The sequence below is a fragment of the Triturus cristatus genome, chromosome 4_2, assembly GCF_964204655.1.
Source record: "Triturus cristatus chromosome 4_2, aTriCri1.1, whole genome shotgun sequence".
Classification (NCBI taxonomy): Eukaryota; Metazoa; Chordata; class Amphibia; order Caudata; family Salamandridae; genus Triturus; species Triturus cristatus.
Genome location: NC_140586.1, coordinates 697828620 through 697850120, shown reverse-complemented (window position 1 = coordinate 697850120; position 21501 = coordinate 697828620). Strand labels below are relative to the sequence as shown.

General features: G+C 48.3%; 1 protein-coding gene across 4 annotated transcripts in view; it reads right to left on the bottom strand.

Annotated features, from left to right (window-relative positions):
• Positions 1-21501, bottom strand: part of USP24 (ubiquitin specific peptidase 24) — a 2082369-nt gene that overhangs the window by 1835680 nt on the left and 225188 nt on the right. For all 4 annotated transcript variants that reach the window (XM_085602520.1, XM_085602518.1, XM_085602517.1 and 1 more), the window contains exon 11: positions 3030-3144. In XM_085602520.1, coding sequence (XP_085458646.1) covers positions 3030-3144 — 115 coding nt within the window. The remainder of the gene's footprint in view (positions 1-3029; positions 3145-21501) is intronic.

Genomic DNA, 21501 nt, shown 5'->3' with positions numbered 1-21501 from the left:
ATAGCAAGCAGCAGGCGAGCTGCTGCATTTTGGAGGACCTGCAATTTATTGAGGTATCGTGATTGTATATTGAAAAAAAGCCCATTGCAGTAATCCATTTTAGACAGGATAAGTGCTGCAACCACAGCATTCTGAAGCTCTTATGGAATAAAAGTTAATATTTTCCTGAGAGTTTTAATCGTAAAGAAACAGGAAGAGGTGATCGCATTGATTTGCCCCCCCGAAGGACAGCTTGGTGTCAAAGTAAACTCCTAACTTTTTCACCTTCGTGACTGAGTTGGGGATTTCTCCCTGTTCCTCTGACCACCAACTTGGTGTCCAGGAGGCGTTATTGCGTGCAAAGGAAAGCACCTCAGTTTTACCTGTATTTAGCTTCAGCCAGTTTTGGGACATCTAATTACAAACTTCAGGCATAAAATCGTGTTCGTTAGATCCCCTGCAAAGGATGCCACGATTTGCGTGTCGTCGGCATATGACACCGTCTTGAAGCCGAAGGACTTTATAGGTGAGCAGAGGAGAGTGACAGAGGTTAAAAAGGGTCAGACTCAGCAAGGATCCCTGCGGCACCCCGCAAGGAAACAAGAACGGGGACTTGTATCCCCCCCCCAAGCTCCACCAGTTGCTCTCTATCACTGAGAAAAGACTTCAGTAGAGCCAACGCCCTAACACTAATGCCCAGGGAAAAGAGACGTCTGATAAGAAGATCGAGATTGACCTTGTCGAAGGCAGACGAGAGGTCCAGCAGGATCAAGGTCATCTTTCCGCCTTTATCCAAGACCTCTTATTTCCTCCGACAAATTGATCAGGGCCAACTCCAAGCTATGTAGACTTCTAAAGTCATACTGATAGCTATCAAGAAGTGTATTCTCATTACTAAACTGGGTAAGCTCTAGATTCATGGCCTTCTCCACGATCTTGGCTGGAAGAGGCAATCAGGAGATAGGCCTATAGCTGTTCGGGTCTTTATTATCCAGATTTGATTTTTTCAGCAACAGGAGAATGGATACCCTCGTCCATTGTAATGGAAAATATCCCTCGGAAAACACTGTTGAAGATATCTTTGAAGTAATTAGCTGTGACCTAAGGAACCGAGTGGTGGACTTTGGGGGGGCACGGGTCCCAGGGGGATCCAGCTCTCGTCTGATTAAGAACTGTCATGAGCTGTAGATCCGAAATGAGATTAAAGGTATTAAAGCTAGGGATGGTAACTACTGGAATGCCTGAACCCCTTAGTCCCTCCATGGTAGTGGGGGAGGGTCCCTTAGTGCACACTTCAGTCACCCGATGGGTGCAGGAAAAGGAATCCGTGACTGCTTTCACTTTTGCTTGAAAAGAATCTTCTAGTAAAAAGCAGAATTCTTGATCTACACCCGTGTTGATTTGTACGGGGAGTTTACTCAGCTTCTGAACTGTAGAGAAGAGTTCTTTGGAGGTATTTAGGGAAGTCCTAATTTTAAAAGAGACTTAGCATTTTTTTTGTGGTTAAAATATTTGTTTTGTGTTCCATGATGGCCTTTCTTTAATAAGTGACGGGGGTGGTACCGGCTCAGCTGCTGCTTCTGGGCAGATGCTGAACATTACCGATGAATGATCATACCATGCTAGAGGGATAATAGAAGAGATTATAATATACGCGTTATCTGAAATATTATCTGGGATGTACCACCTGAAACTCTGTGAAAGTAATCGGGGCTAAGTCCATGTAACATGTCCATGCCATTAATCAGAGCCAAAAAGAGAATGGAGCCTCTGCTAACATGTACACACTGTTAAAAGTACTGGCTGACAATCAGGATCCATGGCAACCTGTTGGGATTTCATAACCTTAGCGCAACAACAGTCCAGACCAAGCTGAAAGTCTTTGTCTTACACTGGTGTCAGAACCGGATCCTCAGACTCTGCCGCTGGCTTTTTTACTATCAACGTGTAAGAGACCAGCACAGGATGAATCTGCCAGTGGAAACCCAAACGGCCTAACGTCATGTCGGAGTGAACTAGAAGTGCACCAAACATCTGCAGCATGGCCTCCTTGAAGGCTTCAATCTGCTGCAGAGGTGCCGATGGCCCAAGAAACTTATGACACACTGATCAGTTGAGGAATTGGCTCTGCGACCGAAGACCGCAAAGGTGACCAACTCACATCATGGCACTCTTGGGCCTTCTCTTTAGGTTCAGAGAGGTAAGATGGGGAGGAGTCCTCCACTTTTTTATGTTTACATTTGGACTTTGATTTTGACTTATCAGAGGAATTGGAGCACAAATTTGACTGACAGAATGGTCTCGGGAGAGGGACTGAGCCCATACCCACAACTTGGAGCGGGACTTGCATAAAGGCTGCAACTTCGTGTTGTGTTTAATGACATACAGCTTTCTTCATGGTACTGCATCACCTTCGGGTGCATGAGGGCACATTTACGACAAGACAGAGTCGTGGCTTGAGCCCATACATGTAAGACACCTTGTGCACATCTGTGACCGGCATCTGTTTTCTGCAGTCACTTCATGATGTGAAACTTATAGTTTTGTGTGTGGATATCATCCCCTGATGCTGAAATTCACTTTCAGAAGTTGACGGAAGGCCAACAAAATTTGGGGTATCACTCGAGACCGGCGTTGGAAGGTGTGAAATAATGCTTGCATGTGGCTCTGCTCCATCACTTCCAGGGTGGTAAAAAGCCAATATGGAGCTTCACGACGCCACCCAACGGTTCCGTCTGAGCACTGCTGAAGAAAAGTCTCTGGATCTATATGAGCACTTGAGAAATCTTCTACGGTGAGGAATCTGCAGGAAAAAGTATGCATCTGAAACAAATTTTCTGCATCCAATCTGGTGCAAAGCAATATTCAAAACATGACGAACCTGCAGGGAGAGCTACCCATCAGATGAAACAGAAATAAGAGTAAAACCAGAAACAAAACCAAAACAATGAGGGGAAATAAAGGTGGGTAAGAAGAAATAACATGCTTGCAAATAAAAAAAAGTATGAAATTAAAGCTGAAGCCACATAAATGTAAAGCAAATGACTCACCTTCTAAAGCTATCGACAGAACAGAATTTTCTACAAGCCAGTCTAATAATCGGTCTGTATCAATTGCATTCTTCACAGACTTCGATAAAGTGCTGTCTTCTATTAATTTAGTAACCTAATAAAAAACATTACATTTTGTCAATGTTTTACAATAATCAACTTCATTAAATCAAAGCAGACACGCTGGTCCTATTAATTTTACCCTACAGTATGTCCCTTCTATTGCTAACATGCAGCTAAGCATATGCTTTTTTATTCAACGTTAAAAGCATTTTATGATGTAAAAGACAAAACTACATGCACCCGAGGCAAATAGGCAAATCCATACATCACACAGACATACCTGGCAAAAATATCCATGATTATCAACAAAGTAAAAAAACAATATTTTAACTTCAACACAAAAGGCATTTTTTTTTTGATAATCAATTTTATTGATTTCAAATTAACACATTTGCAGCAAGAAAAACAGAGCCAACTTTTCGCACAGTGATCAGTACAAGACAGTGACAAAAACAGTCAAATAACACCCCCACATACATGAATCCAGCTAGGAATAGCAAGCAACAATGTCCGCATCCATGTCCATAGGTGAACCTCAGGAAACTTCAATCTTTTACCACCCCAACCCATTTACCCCACACCCTTCAAAACTTTTTGGGACAGCCGCGGGCTGCATACATTGGGCGCTCCTGCGCTACACACCAATCTACCCCTCTGCGCCACCGTGTCATGGAAGGGGCCGACGGGTCCAGCCAAAGGGCTGCATTATCTCGTTTAGCTACCATCAGTGCCATAGTGAGACAAAGCTTCTCGGTCCTGTTCCCTTCCAAGCCATCAGTAACACCTAAAAGTATGGTCATCGGGTTCAGCGGGACCTCCCAGCCCAGGACCTCAGTAAGTTCAGCTGTCATTAGCTCCCAGTAGTGCGTAATAGCGGGACAGAGCGATACCATGTGATAAAAATCCGCTTGGGGGCAGCGACAACAGGGACAGGAAGTATCAGGCCAGAGCCCAGAGCGATGAAGGCACTGTGGCGTGAGGTAAGCCGCATGTAAATAGTATATTTGAACTAATCGGAGCCGCACTGAAGCAGTAACTATTTTAGGGGCCAGCAGCGCATCTCTCCTATCAGCGTCATCTAGGGAGCCAAGCCAACCCTCCCACCTATCCTGGAGATAGAAGAGGGAGTTGTGGGTGTTATTTGTGAGGGAACGATAAATGCGGGAAATCCCCCCCTTTCCCCAAATTGCCAGTCATGACCTGAGCTTCAGGCGGGCTATATTCGGGCAAGGAGGTCCCCTTTGAGATGTGTATATAGAGTGCATGGCGCAGCTGAAGATAACGGTATAACAGAGGTGTGGAGGGAAAACCGGGTCTGCAGGTCTGAGAATTCGCATATATGGCTCCCGCGCCAGACATCTCCCAGCTGAGAAATTCCGATGAGGTCCCAGGCGCTAAAACCAGAGAGAGCGGCAATGTCTTTGAGACATGTTCCGCACCACAAAGGGGTATATTAGGTTAGTCTGCCTAACCAGCAGGAGTGGCGCAGGGCAGCTCGCCAGGCCAAAAACACCCCATGTGTAACTTCTGAGTGTGGGGGATAGTGGTTCCGTAGAGCATTCCTTAAATACCGGAAAAACACAGGGCAGGCAACTCCAGGCAGTAGGCCGGATCCGCCCAGCCGCCATTAAACCAATCATGCACAGTGAGAAGCCTGGTCGCCAGATAATATAGGTGTAGGTTCGTCATTCCTAACCCCCTGTCAAAGGGCGGAATCCTGTATTGATTGAGAGCCAATCTCAGCCTCTGACCTCCCCACAGGAATTTAGTGGCCAAACCATCCATCTCTCGGAACCAGGACCGCGAGAAGGCGAGGGGCGTGTTTTGGAGCATATAGAGGAAAAGGGGCAGGACCATCATCTTAAAAAGGGCGATCCTGCCCATGAGGTTCAGTGGCCGCGTTTGCCATCGAAGGAAATCAGCGCGAACCCGCTTCTCCAGAGGAGTGACGTTGAGAGACCAGGCGAGATCAGGAAGGAGCGTCACCCAGATCCCCAAGTACTTGAACGACTGTCGCCAAAGAGGGATCGAGGACTGCCAATCGAAACATTCTCTCGACAGATGAAGGGGGACCAGGACTGACTTGGCCGCATTCAATCTGAGACCAGAGACACGCTCAAAGAGGTGCAGGGCTCAGACATCGAGGCCCTGAGCGGGCTGGGTCCAACAGAAAGATCAGGATGTCGTCGGCCTAGAGGGCAATCTTGTCCTCTGCCAGAACGGGCCATTGCCACCCCGTGAGAAGCGGGTCAGCGCGGATGAGAGAGGCAAAGGGCTCCATCGCTAACGCGAAAAGGAGGGGCGGGAGGGAGCAAACTTGCCTTGTGCCTCTTCCAATGGGGAAGGGGCATGAAAGGGCTCCGTTAACCATCACCTGGGCCCGCGGCTTGCAGTAAAGGGTCTTGACCAAATTACGAAAGGGGGGCCCAAATCCCATTTCAGACAACACTGCCTCCAGATACCGCCAGTCTACGAAATGAAATGCTTTCTCGAAATCCATGAGGAGCAAAGAGAGATAGGGAGTCAGTTGTTGTTGGTGCACCAGAGCAAGGTAGAGCCGTCTGAGGCAGTACCTGGTACCCCGGGCGGGCATCAAGCCGCACTGGTCCATCTGGACCAACTTGTCCAGGTGAGGGCGTATGCAGTGTGCCAAAACTGAAGCAAATATTTTGAGTTCCCAAGTTGATAAGGGGAATAAGGCGGTAATCAGAGCAGTGGGCTGAGGGGGGCTGAGACTTGGGAATCACCACAATGGTGGCCAGATCCATTTCAGGGCGGAAGGAGCCGCGGTCCGCTGCCTCACGGTACACTGCTAGGAGATGGGGGGGGATCAGCGTGTCCCGGTAGGATGCGTAGAATTCCTGCGGGAGGCCATCTGGCCCCGGCGTCTTACCCGCCGACATGCGGGAGATAGCATTGTTAATTTCTCCCGGAGTAAATCGGGAGATCAAGGTTCTCCGCCTCAGCGAGCCAAGGGAGGGGGAACCTTTCACTCCGGAGGAGCTCCGATAGAGTGAGGTCGGGAGGCTGGACAGAGTACAGAGAAGCATAGTATGAGGCACAGCACTGGGCCACCGCCGTGGGGGTCTGATGGGTCTTCCCTTTGGAGTTCTTCACTTCAGGAATAATACGGTTAGCCACAGGATAAGTGACTAAGTGGTGGAGGAGCTTCCCATTTTTATCTCCCCGTCCATACACTCGCACCACGGAGGACCTCCATAGCAGTTTAGCGGACTCCATGGAGGCCTGTCTGAGCTCGTCCCTGAGAAATTTGAGTATCCGATCCTGGGCCGCTGTTCTTTCTCCAGGCGGATGGGCCTCTAGCCAGGCAGCTTGGGCCTCCAGGAGCGTGAGCCAGGCCTCCTGCTTCATGTGCAGGATTTTAAGTTGGCCTTTGGCAAAACCGCGAATAGTTGCCTTGGCAGCCTCCCATAAAGTACCAGGGGACGAAACAAGTCCTGGTTAGTGGCGCAGTTCGAGCCCTATGTGTTTCCGGAATTCTTTGTCCTGGAGAAACCAAGCGTTGAGCCGCCAGATAGGGCGTGAAGAGGCCGGGGGGCTACCCAGGTGCATAGTAACTGGGGAGTGGTCCGATAGGCCCCTGGGAAGGATAGTGATGGCGATCGACAGTCCAGGGCCGGAAGAAACAGATAGTCCAGTCTGGCATGTGTGTGGTGGGCAGCTGATGTGTGAGTGAACATACGAGTAGTCTGGTGCCAGAGTCGCCAGGTGTCTCCAAGACCCAGAGTACCGGCCCTGTTCGAAAGGAGAGTGGATTGGGAAACCCGAGAGAGTGAAGGGACTGCGGCAGAATCAAGGTCCGGGTCCATAACCGCCACACACCCGGAGGCTCTCCAGGAAGCGGAGTCGTTGCAGAGAGGGGCCCAACGGAGAGACTGAGCGGGTCCACGGCGTCTTCATGAGCAGTTGCGTTGGGGCCGAGGGTCAGGAGCCTCTTGTTTGTCAGACCCACCAATCATGCCACCTGATGATGGATGTCGGTCCTTGGCCCTCAGGGGACCTTCTTCCATGGCCCAAGTCCAGGCCTCCTCAGGGGTATCAAAGAATAGGTTCTTGTTGGAGAACACCACTCACAGGCATGCCGGAAAGAGAAGCCTGTACTGTATGTTAAGGGCACACAGCTTTTGCTTGACTTCACCAAACGAGCGGCGCTGACCCTGGACCTCCCGAGTATAGAGAGGGAAAATCATGATTGTGTGATTATCATAATGAAGACACTGCTGCTTGCGGGCCTCGGTTAAGATGGAGTCGCAGTCCTTAAAGTTGAGAATTCGCATAATGATGGGCCTGGGGGCTGCTCCCGGCGGTGGATTAGGGGTTAAGAGAGCAGTGTGCTCGCTCAATCGCGAACCACAGGGAGAGGGAGCCCTCGGGGACCCACGAGCGAAGCCACTTTTCCATGAAGTCCACTAGACGGCCTTGCTCCACCCCCTCCAGGAAGCCCAACAGGCGAAGGCTATTGCGGCAGGACCTATTTTCTGCGTCTTCTGCCCTCCGGTGCAGCTCTCAGGTGTGGGACTGGAGGTGGGTGACTAGCTTCTTAAGCTGTTGGATGTCGTCCTCCACCGTGGAGATGCGTGATTCGGTCTCCGTGACCCGGACCACCGCGTTCCGCAGATCTTGCCGAATGAGGGCAATGTAAACCCGGACCTCAGCAATCTTACCCTCCACTGAGGACTGCGAGGCATGTATAGCCTGGAGGATGGTAGGCAGGTCTGCGGCCGGTGGGGCTTCTCTATCCACGGTTCCCCCGACCGCCCCGGCGTCCGTGGTGATGAAGCGGTCCATTTTGGTCTGGGTGGCCGGGGGTCTTGGCTGCCTTGTCTCGACCCATGATCGTCACTCAACGGGGCCAGGGCCCTGCTGCTCCTTCAGACGGTCTCTGTGGCAGGGGGCCACTGATCAAGTTCAAAGGACGCAGGAGCAAGCTGGTCACAGGGGCCAAGGAGGAGACCGCCCCAGGACCCCACAACAGTCGATATGTGAATCGGTTCAGTCACCCCCGACGAGGCCCCAGATCAGGAGCAACGGCACAGAGGTCTGGACCCAGGGACGCCGCAAGTGCTCGGCGCCTGGGGCTTTCGGGCCGTGCTAGGAACTCTTAGGGCAGATCAAGGCAGGGGGGAGATGGCGTCGGGAATGCTCTTCTAGTCCTCACGCCACGCGATAGTTGCGGCCGATAGGATCTCCTCTGGGTCCCAGTCTCGGCGAGAGGCAGCACTGTGGAGGAACGGCCCAGATCTGGCGGCTAGGGCCTCCGTGCGGAAGGACCTACAAAACCTCAGCATGTGCCCCAAGGCAGATCAGGGGGTGATGGAGGCGGCCAGCGTACAGGGCCCCACACTGCTCAATGCGTGCGCTTGAACACCCACCTCTCCGCGCTGCAGCCCCTCAAAGGCAAGGTAGAGATGGCTGGGGTGTAGGCCGGCAAGGGGAACCCCAGGTCGACAGGTCCAAGGACACCACCAGGAAGGCAGGCCAGGCTGGGGATAGGGGGCGGTGGAGGGCCAACTCTAGGAGCCCCTCATCAGACGCAGGCGGCACCACCTCACCAGGTCTCCTCCAGGTAGGAGTAAAGAAGCAGCCCCAGCATGACGGGAAAGAGTTCCAGGGCCCAGGAGGTCGGACTCACAGCAGATGAGGCGGGTGGGAGCAACAGGCCAGACGGCATGCAGCACCGCTCAGAGCCCAGCTCGCACAGGCAGCCCAGGTTCACGGGGGTCTCTTCTCAACAGTCCCAGGACTTCCACCCCCGCCCCAACCGCCAGGACTCACCGCACTCCGAATTTGCCGGCCGCTGGGCCTCCACCTCTCACAGGCCGCAACTCCGCATCCAGGACCTCCCACCGCCGCCAGTCCCCAGCCCTCCGCCACCCGATGTGGCGGCCGGTCCCACGGCAGCGCCATAGGGGATTCGGAGTGCAGCTGCAGGTGTCTCCGCCACAGGAGCGGTCAGGGCCTCGCTTCAGGCGTGCCGATTTTGGCGGCAGGGAGCCGGCCCCAGCCGCGGACGAAGCGGGGTCACTGCCAGGCAAGGAAGGAGGAGGGGGCAAACAGCCTCGAGGCCTCCCCGCAGGCCACTGCTCAGCGTCCAAGCCTCAACCGCCAAACTCCCGCCGTTCAATGTGACGGCCGATACTACGGCAGTGCCGCAGGGGAGCAGGGTGCACAGCTACGGATATCTCTGCCGCGGGCTGAGGTCAGAAGGCAGCTTCGCGCCAGCGGAACCGATCGCAGCAGCGGTGGGCCGATGTCGGCTGGAGTCCACGTGGAAGCCCAGCCCGGCCGGGAAGAGGAGGAGGCAAGCGGCATCCAAACCTCCACAGCGCCTCAGTGGTCGTCCGCTCCCCAGGGGCCTTTCCGGCTGACACTGACACCCAAGCAGGAGCCTAGGCAGCTCAGTCCCAAGCGGCAGGTAACGAATGGCACTGGGGGGGTAGGCTGCCATTTTACAGGCGAGCGCTGACCGGACACTCAGACGAACGCAGAGAAGCGCTGGTGCCCTGGCCACTGCCAGTTATGTAGCAGTGGTGGAGGGTGCCGGATTTCAGGGCTGGATGGCTGTCAGGACGGGCAGATTGAGGGTGGATAGCGCAGGGGTCCGGGAGCACTCTCAAGGTGCGGCCGCCATCTTAGCTCGCTAGGCCATGCCCCCCACAATAGGCATTTTATTCATCATGGTCAAATCACTATTAACTCTTTACTTCATAACCTACTTCATAACATTTTTAAAATACTTCCTAACTGGAGTAATTCACTCAGTTCTACAGTGCAGGAAAATATTTACTGAATCATGCCAGCAACAGTTGGATTATATGAATTACATTCTCATTACAGAGGGTTACTGGTGAGATGAGGCAAATGCAGTTTGCACAAATTACATGATCTGCCCATATCATCATCTTGAGAAAGCCATTTTTTGAAGAAGGGTATCCATTTCTAACCTATAAATTCACTATGTAACGGTGTTAAAGATTTATTTTTTAATTTCTACCTAGTTTAGAGTTGTCTTAAAGCAATCAATTATGCAGAACAACAAGGTCAGGTATCTGTGTGAAACTTGCCTTTTCTAAATCAAGCTGTGAGGGTGCTCTCGGATGAGATTACTAGAGCAGAACTAGAGCTGGCGGCCAATCAGCATCTCGTAATACAAGGTATCGAGGGGCGCTGATCCTGTTATTATTATTAGTGCATCCCCCATGCCTCCCTCAACCATTCAAGCTTCTTTGACCGGCCTCCCCAGCACCCAGGCTGCACAGCCCACTGACAGTGATGCTATATTGAAATCTTCTGACAACTTTCGTAAAATGGGTGCACGACGCAAAACACCCATCTTGGGACAGCCTCATCCTGCCAAACCAACTAGGAAGGCTACAACTGGCTTTAGAAGATTCCTGCTATATCTGTATCTGACATAGTCACAGCTCCTGGGCAGGATATATCAGAGGGCTCCCTTGTGGCACTTTTTAAAAATCTGGAAACCAAGATCTTTGCAGCTTTAAATGCCTTTGGTACTCGGATAACTGTACTGGAGCAAATAGTAGGATCTTTAAAAGGGTCTGTGGATAACCTACACTCAAGCATTAGCAGTAGGCCCAATGACTCCTCTAAAACCATGCAGAACATGGGTTCCAGAATCCCTTTAAGTGATGTTGCTGGCAACTTGGGAGCAGGAGCATCCTCCCAGGCTCAGGTTCCATCTACTACCTCATTACATTCGTTCTCAATCGCCTGTATTAATTACCAAACTGCTCCCTCCTGAACAGCCGAGGACAATGCCGCCCGGCCACCTTCGGTTCCAGCCTAAGTGTTTACTCAAAGGAATTGTCCAATCTCAGTATCTGCTGCTTTTAGTATACCCTAAAATGCCCCTTTGGTGGGTCATCCCTCTAATATCACCATTCAATTACCTCTGGCAGTTACTCCTTATATCATTATATTGGCGGATGTACCTCCCCTGAGGATGGATGCACAGGAAAACTACGCCCAACTAAAGAATAAAGTAGTCCACTGTTTGGCAACCAGGGTGAATGCTTACCAGCCTCCTACTCAGATGTTGGCTGAATAAATCATAATGGTCCGAAAGATGGCCTGGATAGGTCAGCCTCATAAAACATCCCCGGGTGACTGTATAATAGTGAACTTTAATAATCCTGCATGAGCTGGCTCAATTTTTTGAGCACCGGTGGATAAAGGTGCATCAATGGACCGTATCTCTGTTCTTCCTGTGGGCTTTTTCTACCCGCCACCTAACCCTGAAGTTCAGGTCAGAAAAGGCTGGCACCTAATCCAAAAACAACCCGCGAGCCAACCGATTCCCTGTTTTTACTGATACCACCACTCTTCAACTAAGCAACCGTTTTTTTACCCCTGAGTGAGCTGGAAGACCCTGATTGACTGGGCCCTATCCTTAGTGCTGAGATTTCAAACCCAGTACCCGAGACCTCTAGTCAAGATACCATTGGGGTTTTCATTTGAAACATAGCTGGGGTTCACAGGAAGCTTTCAGATGCTGGATGGCTAAGCATGCTGAAGAACTTGGACTTCATCTGTCTACAGAAAACGTGGGATGTGGAGGGTCGTTTACATTTAGATTGTTTCTCCTCGTTTTCAGTTCCAGCAACCCATTCTGCCAGTGGACGTGCTAGCAACAGTCTTACCTCTTTAGTCAAATTAGATCATATCCGTAAAGTAGAGGTCCTGAAGTCTAACTCAGACCATTTTAGGCACCCATTTATCATTTCCTAATAAGAGTAGATTCCTTATTAATTTTTATAACGCAGTTACATTGAATAATGAGTCAGATGCTGTTGTCAGTCTTAACGCATTTATTGATGATTTTTATCAGTCAGAACCCCCTTTTACAGAAATTTTGGTAGCCAGCTATTTTAACTTGCATCCCTGTTACTCCTGTATAATGTATCCTGATTCTGAGCAATCATCCGATAACCAGGCACATTTTAAACTCTCTCGCCAAGGTGATGTCGCTAATAGCCTAATCTTCGAGTTCAACTGGACTCAGGGCATAACTGGTATTCACATATAACCCAGAATGTTTTTTCTTTTAATAGATTGATATTTAGTATGGTAGATTATTTTTTCGCCGGCTCGGGCGTACTCCTATAAAATCGGTGTTGGAAATCTACGAGGTCAAGTGCATCCCATTAGTGAGCTATGGCTGTGGAATATGGGGATACGGTCGGGTTGCCTCAATCCAAGTGGCAGAAAATTAATTCTTAAGGGGCCTTCTGGGAGTTCCACAACGTGTACCTTATGAAATTGCCCACAAAGAACTGGGATTAGATTACATCATTGACCAGCTTCGTCTCCAGCCTGTAAAACTCTGGCTTTCTACCTGGTTAAAAGAGGAACTTGATTTTAGTAGATTATTCCTGCAGGATTTCTTTAAAATTGGATAAATCCTCCCTGATCCCATGGCTGGCCTATGTTGCGGATAATATGCGGACTTTAGGGAGGTCTGACTTGTATGACAATCCTTCTAGTATAACTCGTTCTGATGACAAATGGGTTGAAACCGCCCTTGGAGACAAGTTGTCAGCAGACCGTGAGGATTGCGCATTAATGAAACTCAATGCGACATGCAATCGTAGTGAAAACTGTCAGCAACATAGAACCCAATTTAACCTGGAACATGACACGTCACCAACGCAGGCCTGTTGATTTATTTTAGGTTGAACGTATTTCCTCGACTAGTTTGTTAATTATGGCAGTTTTACGAACTCTGACATGCCCCTCTGTAACTGTGACAATACTTCGATTAACAACACATTACATGTTGTTATGACCTGCCCAAAATATAATAATTTGCGACACAAGTTGTTACGCCCAATTTTAAAACATTAAAATTTTACTCAAGTTAGGCCTGCTTTATTGTACTTACAGCTGCTAAATCCCCCCACAGTTTGCTTCTTTCTTGTATGTTTTCTCAGGGGGGTTTTAAAATAAGTATGAGCATGTGGATGACAATTTGTGAACTAATTTAAATGATTGGACTTTTATGATTTTATCATTAAAATTGAATAAAGATTATGATGACTATAATCTCATAAAAGACAACAAACTGTTCACAAAAACTCTGCTGGAAGCAACACAAAGCAAAGGCATTTGAATATGTTTGAATAAAACAAAACTACCATCTTATTCAATTGCATATTACATACATTCCTGGGGCTATAAATCAGGCTGCTTTCGGATAGTTACACTTCAAGACTTCCGTCAATGAGGCAGAGAATTCTACCAAAGAATTATTCTGGATATGTAAATTAATGGTATCCCTAAGCCTGGTACAAATAAATACACGTATTTGTAACGCGCGAACAATTACCCGCGGGTGTCAAGGAGCTAGGGGCCGTCGGAAAGATTAAGCGAGCTATTGCCCAGAGTCACATGTTGCTGGGCTAACCTGGCACCGGCGCTGGGGATCGAACTGTGAGCCCCCGTGTTCCAGAGTAAGCTGCCCTGGCTGCTGCACCAGGGCGGCTGTCATTAAGGGTCAGAAGGTTTTCCCAGGGACAGATTTGAGTCTGTATTTCCTGAGGGATGATCACCATATTAGTTCCACAGCTCATATTTGGGCCAGAATGACAGGGGGCACCATAGCATTCAGCTGGATAAATCAGGCTGCCCTTGTGACACCTCCGAAGAAGCTGAAGGAGCTGGAACATGGTGATGGTGAGGAAGGAGAACATGCAGGGAGGGGGAAAGTGAACCTGTGGTTTGGAGGACGTGGAGGTTTCAAGACAATTTGCTCCCCAAAAAACTAACTTCCTATTCCTTCGAAGAATCGCTGGCAGCTTGGTGAAGACTCTTCCAGTCTGGGGTGGATGAAGAGTGAAAATCAAAATGCTGTTGTCCGGTTTTGCCGTTGGCTGCCTGTTGTCCTGGAATGGGGACTCGTTGTCCCAGAAGGCTAAGCAGGACAGGAGGAGGCGGATTCACCCGCGCTGCCAGCGCAGCAGACGTTCTGCGGGGCGGGCAGCACTAACTGCTCCCAGCATCTATGGCCAAGGACGGGCCTGTCAGAGACCGGAGGAGGCTGGGCTGGGCCTACCCTCTTGGTCCCTCTCCTTCAACACCTTGCAACATCTGCTAAGCAGTTTGACTTCACAGGGTCTCGAGGAAGATAGCAGTGGTTGCAGTGGTCTGTGAAATCAGATTGCCTAGTTCAGCACGGTGCTCGAGCAGCAGGTAGGGAAGGGCGGTGTACCCCCGTGTTATATCTCAAGTAATTATCTGCCACTTGTTACAGTAACCAGGTGACTTTTTTTCTGTTTGTTTGAATTGGTCGTATGGTGCGCCGGGCTTGTGTAGTACATGCTCAATGTTCTCTATGCTGATGGAATGTTTATTCACCTATGTTCTCTATTGCCTGGTGAATTCTAGGTTCTCTTCCAAGGCAGTTGCTGTTGGCTTCTGTCGTGGAGAGTCCGCTCTTGTGTTTGCTCCTTTCTTAATAAACCACTCTGCAAGAAGATGCCTGCCTACTATTGTCTATTTACAACAATTTTGGAGACGACTACTGGTTAACAACCCACGCTGCATATCCAAAGGACACAGCAGTCTCACCACAAGAGCGGAAGATCTCCACCCTCCACACCCACGTCTGTCCTTCGAAATCTACTTCTGTGTCTTCCGATTTATGCCCTCATCGGCCCAAGGCACGAATTTGCTGCATATTTTCGGCGCAAAACAACTGGTTTGTCAATCCTGACCTTGAGGTTCATTAAACAGGATTTAGTCACCGGAAGGAAGATTTAGTGGTGTGTGAGGCTGAGCCAAGTCCTAGGGATCTCCAGCTACAAGTGGCCACTCACCGTTGCTTCCTGCTTGGTCTCCTGTTCCGTCTGGCGTTGAGATGGCAGTTGATGCGGGAGGAGCTCCGTCGCTCTCGATGGTTGCAGCCTGAATGGTGACATCGTAGAACCCTCCCACCGCGTAGCGGAATCTTCGTCATTCAGAATCTGATGTCGGGTGAGATTTACTCAAGCGTCTCCACGCTCCGACGTCCACACGTCCTGTACGTGGCGGCCATCTTTGTTTATCAAGACTGTTGCCTTGACTACTGCCACAGCTTATCGTGTGTGTGCGATCTTCGTGGTGGTAACAGCGGCGATACACACGCCTTTGTGTATTGTTAAAAAGGCACACAGGTACTGTTATTTCTCCTGTTTGTGTGTATTCTTTTCTTGTACTTTAAATCTGCTTCACCTTATGCGCGCAAATTTCGTTTGAGTTAAAATGACGAATGAAAATCCGTCTATAGTTCTCCCTCCAAGTTTCCTAGCTAGTCCTGGACAACCCAGTATCTCTTGGGAGGATTGGTTCCCAATGTTTGAGAACTATCTAGACGCTTTGGATGCACAAGAATATTCCGCGAAAAAGAAGAAAGCGCTGTTACTAGGTTCTTTGGGCAAGGAAGGTCAACGCGTTTTTCGCTATTTACCACAAGCCTTACAGGCAGATGGCCAACCTGTCCCGGATGAGTACAAGGAAGCAATTTGTCGCTTAGAAGTCAGATATGCCAAAGAAGAGAATTTGGTCATGAATAGGTATAGGTTTTATACCAAGGGTCAAAAGATGGGCGAATCAATTGATGACTTTGTGGCAAGGCTAAGGGAAATGTCTGTGAAATGTAAGTTTGGCAATATGACTGATGAGCTCATTAGAGATCAACTTATAGTGCAATGTAACAACAAGAAAGTCCAAGAGCGTCTTTGGGCGGCTAAAAATCCTAACTTACAAACCGCTATTGAGTTAGCAAAAATAGTAGAAGAGTCACAAGGATATATGAAAGAATTGGAGAAGAAGCCTTCTAGTGATGTTAATGAAATTTCGACTCAAGAGTACTCAGAACAAACTCTTGCTTCTGGTGAACTGACTGATGTTGCTGCAGTGAAGAACAAAAATGTTTTTAAAAAGAACTTTACTCTCAAACCTCCAAGTACACAAAAGTTGCCTTCAGCTCGCATGTGTAACAGATGTGGTAGTTCTGTTCATCTTCTGACTCAATTTTGTTTTGCAGCTAAACAAGAGTGTCTAAAGTGTGGTCGCATGGGCCATTATGCGAGAGTCTGTCGCGGCAAACCTCGCTCTTCTGTTACTACTGTCGAAGACTCTATCTTGTTTGATGAGGAGGGTCACAACATTTTGGTCATTGATGACCCTGCAGGGAAAGTTGATGATAGGCGCAAAGTTAGGCCTAAGGCGCTTTTCACCATTGATAGTAAAGAGGTGTACTTAATGGTGGACACGGGTTCGAGGTACACAATTATTCCTTATGAACTTTTCAAGGACAAATGGGGTTCCAGGTTCCTTTTACCCAAGGACATCTCCCCGGGTGGTTATCAAGGCGAGACCATTGACATTGTTGGGTATTTCACAGCGAACATTGTTTTTTCGTATAGGAAAATACACGGCAAGGTTTATGTGTCAAAGGTGGGTCCAGCGATACTCGGGTGGGTCCATCAGTATGATTTAGGGATAATTGTCAACCCCCGGGCTTCCCCACAAGTATTGGTAGTTGAGGACAGTGGTTTACAAGATATTCTAGAGAAGGCCAGCTCGGTATTCAGGGAGGGCTTGGGCCAGCTCAGAGGATATTCTCATCGTATTGTTTTGAAGGAGAATTCTGTTCCAGTACAACACAAAGCCAGGCGCATTCCAATAGTTGTCAGGCAAGAGGTTAAAAAGATGATTGATGACATGCTTGTTTCTGGGGTTATTGAACCTGTGGAAGCTTCACCATGGGTTTCTCCCATTGTCGTTACAAAAAAATCGGATGGCAAGCTCCGCTTCTGTGTTGATTTGAGGTCTTTGAACGATTGTGTGATTGCGGACACTTTTCCCCTCCCTAATATTTCAGAGCTGGTCACTACTCTACATGGTGCTAGGGTGTTTTCTAAGTTGGATCTTAGAAGTGCTTATCACCAAATTAATCTTCACAAGGACTCTAAACACTTGACAGCTTTCATCACACCTTTTGGCACGTTCCAATTCACACGCTTGCCCTTTGGCCCCATTTCGGCTGCCAGTGTGTTTCAAAGGATGGTGACTGATCTCTTTGAAGGTGTGGGCAATACCGTTTTTTTTCAAGACGATATCTTGATCTATGGTAACTCTGAGGAGCAACATAATGTCACCCTCAGGATTGTTTTGGATAGACTTTCGTCAGCTGGGCTGACGTTGCGCAGAGACAAGTGTAAGTTTTTGACTGAACAGATAGATTATCTAGGATACACTATTAGTGCAAGTGGTGTACGTCCAAAACAAGACTTATGTCGTGCTATTCACTCTGCTCCTCGGCCTAAAGATAAAGATCAGTTGCGTTCCTTTATGGGACTTATTGAATACTACTCTAAGTTCGTAAAAAAAAATTCTGACAAGACTGTGTCTATGAGGTCACTTTTAAAGAGGGGTGTTAGTTTTGTATGGTCTTCTCAGTTGCAAGAGTCTTTTGAGGCCATCAAAAGAGATATGTGATGCAAAAGTGCTTACTCCTTTTGACATTAAAAAGAGTTCGGTGGTGACGGTGGATGCCAGTGCTACTGGTTTGGGAGCTATGCTATCTCAAATTTCTGATCGGTCTGAGTGTACGGTTCCTTTTGCCTCTAGAACCTTGACTGATGCGGAAAAGAATTACTCAGTGATTGAGAGAGAGGCCCTAGCTGCTGCTTGGGCGGTGGAATATTTTAGAACTTATTTGTGGGGTTTGAAGTTTGTGCTGAAAACTGACCATAAACCTCTCATAAAAGTTCTCTCTCCTGGGGGCACGAGCAAAGGTTCTGCTAGACTGGCAAGGCTTGCCTCTAAGCGCCAAGAATTCCAATACACTGTTCAAAACATCCAAGGCTGGAAAAACACCCAAGCTGATTGTCTTTCAAGGTTGTCTTTAGATTGGAGAACAGTTATTGATTCCTCGACTTCTAGTACCTCTAATGATATTGCAGTAGCTTCGGTGGAAGATGCTGTGTTTGTTGGTGAAGGGGTTTTCCAAGCATGTGATTGGGAGCGAGAAATGGTTGTGGATACAACGTTGCAAGAGGTCATCAAACTTATTTCGTTTGGCTCTAGAAGGGAGAGTGCGGTGTCAGTTTCTGTGCGTCCTTTTCTCAAGGTATTAGATGATCTCTCGCTTGTTGGTGACAATCTTATTGCAAAAGGGGAAAAATTAATACCTCCTTGTGGCCTAAGAAGTAAACTTTTGGCCTTGGCACATGAAGGGCATTTGGGTCAAACTCTCACTCAACGTCGTCTTAAAGACCATTTCTGGTGGCCTGGAATGGATTCTCAGGTCGTGGATTGGGTGGAGAACTGTCCTACATGTAGAGAGGGGGAAAAGAGACCCAAGATTTGTCCTGGTACTTCGCAGGGGCATCTGCCTAATCCAGGTTCACCTTGGCACAAATTTGTTTAGATTTTATCGGTCCCATGGGTGAACTACATGAGAGAGATAGATTTGCCATAGTGGTGGTTGATGTGTACTCAAAATGGTTAGTTGTAGAATTTACCAACAATATTACTACTGACACCACTATCAGATTTTTGGGAAATTTGTTCAAGGATGAGGGTCTTCCTTCTGTAATCATTACTGATAATGGTACCCAACTCATCTCTTCTGATATGCAATCCTTTCTCATGGGGTGTGGTATATCTCATCATCGCACATCCTTATACAACCCACAGGGCAATGGAATCTGTGAAAGGGCCAATAGGGTGGTGAAGGGCATCATACAAATGGCTTTTACAGATGATTCTATTGTAAGGAAAATGGTGAATGAAATGTTGTGGGCGTATCGCACTACACCCCTAATTGATGGTCAGCTGTCTCCTTTTCAAATCATGAGGGGGCGAGCTCCTGGTTCTAAATTGATTCCTGCTTGGATGAAGAGGGTGGTCTCTGGGCAAAAGAATCCTTCTGCACTGCTGCCTACTTCTCCGGTGCGTCCTTTTTGTGTGGGGGATTTGGTCAAGGTCAAGAGGGGCAGGGTTATCGAAATTCAAGGGACCTTTTACAGTAAAGAAGGTTTTGGACCATTGTGTTATTCTTAATAATGGGGAGTGTTGGAACTTCAGGCGGGTAGCCCTCTATAGAAGAGGTGTATCTCTGGAAAGTGTTAGAGAATCTCCTTCTTCGGAGGAGGAAAGCAGTGGGTATCTTTTTGCTTCACTGCCTTTGGAGACTAACTCTGTTGTTGCTGCACCTCAGGTTGTTGGGGGTGCTGGGGATTCGTGTACATCTGGTCCTATTTCCTTACCCATGCCTTTGGTCTCTAATCGCACTCCACGATTTAGAAGGGCTCCAGCTTACTTGCAAGATTTTGTACGTTGATGTGTTTTTTTTTTTTTGTTTGGTTTTTTTTGCTCTGTTTTGTTTGTTTTCTTTAGCGGACTTACCAAAAGGCATCCAACGAGTAAGTACTCAGAAAGGCAGATATGGTGACTACACTGGAATCCCTTCAAGGCTCACTACGGGCTGTATTGTATTTAAAATTGGATTGACTTTTCAACACCTAACCTCTATAGACAAGGGATTTTCTGACCTCAAACAACGTATTCCATCCAGGGGGGAGGCTTTCAACACCAAACTGAGGACCTTGATACACCATACTGCAACCGAGGGCCCCAATTCGGCTGATTCACTTGGAAAACAGAGAGCAGCCAGTACCACCTCTACAGCCTTGTATAGGGACTGCCACTAACTGCTCCCAGCATCTACGGCCCGACCCCTTTGCAGAACCAATTAGGCCAAAGTTTAGGATCTGCGGGAAGGGCACTTACCTCAGAACAAACTAACCCCAGGTACCATAACGTGGGGGAAACAACTAACGGTGGAGAGAGGAGTCCCAATCAGAACCTAGTTAACTTACATCTTCCACCAGAATCGACACCATATGTTGTGGTCTTGGGGAATGTGTCAACTCTTTCTCCGGGTGACAAGGAAGACTATTCTCAAATGAAGAATAAAGTCATGCATTGGCTGTCCCGTAACACCGCTTTGGGCATGAGGGTGGAAAAATACATCAACATGGTGCGCAGGGTCAACGGGGTAGGAAGGTCCAACAAGACCTACAAAGGAGACTGTCATCATCAACTGTAACAGGCTACATGTCGTGGAAAGGATCCTAGTTTCTTCTTCCACCAGTACCTTCCTTGGCTCTCAGCCGACCATCATGGCCCTTCCTCTCAGATTAGTTTATAAACCAGAGCCTTCCGGATGGAACAACATGATCCATAACAGTGTGGCCCCGCTTGAAAGGCAGATGCCCATCTTCCCTCCATCTAGGCTTACAAACACTTCAGTGCCCTGGAATAACTCGAACCATAGATTTTAGGCACCACAAGGTAGGAAGTTGTTCGCACCACCTCTCTTTAAGCTATTGAATAGGCTTGCACCTTTGGCCACTCTGTACGCCTGTGATTGACTGAGTGGGACTGTTCCAGTTGAAATAGGGTCATCAAATATCCAGCAGGTTAATTTTAAGCAAGGCTATAGCATCATGGGCAGAAGGGACAGTAACTTAATCTCATGGAATGTTGCTGGTCTGGCCAATACGTTTTTTGACCCCTCATGGATCCTATTCATAAAAAAAGTTTAGATTAGTTTGTCTGCAGGACACATGGGCGATTACGAACAGCTTCCCCTTGGAGGGTTATAAGTCCTTATTTGTCCCGGCTACTCCGAGTTCAGGAAGATCTAAGGGTGGTCTTGTGATCTATGTCTCCCAAGCAATAGAGTGCAAAGAATCAGTGTTGGTCACGGAGAGCCAGTGTTTACAATTGTTGCTGCTGTAGAAGGGGTCTCGTAAATTGGGGCTTTTGAACTTTTATAATGCAACGTATTGTCCCCAGGCTGTAGCATATCTCTGTTGGGCTCTTTTCTAAGGAAATAGTTTAATGCAGATTTCAAAAACCTCATGATTGCTGGGGATTTTAACATCCACCTATGCAGGGACCCAAGGATCACTAGTCTGATCGATCTGGGCTGCCCACGTGTGAAGGGGATTCACTTTGAGCACACTGCACAAGGTGATGCCCTTAATGACGCATTACATTAATTCGATTTATCCTCGTCTATGTGTACAATGGAATCTGGTGTAAGGGCCTCAACCCGTCCTTTGTTGGGTGGGGAGGTGGTTCATTTATTGATTTTATTCTTGTATCAACGCCTCTCCTTGAACTGATCTGGTGTTTTACCATCGAGGCTAGCATACACAGTGACTACAACCCTCTATGTGTCCATATTAGCGGGCCTCTACTAGCACCCAGCAGCGGGGTTGGGAAGAGTGGGGTAATGAAAACAATAGATGAAGGAAGAAGGTTATAATGGGCCCAGATAACCCCGGAGTTATTATATGAATCATTAACCACC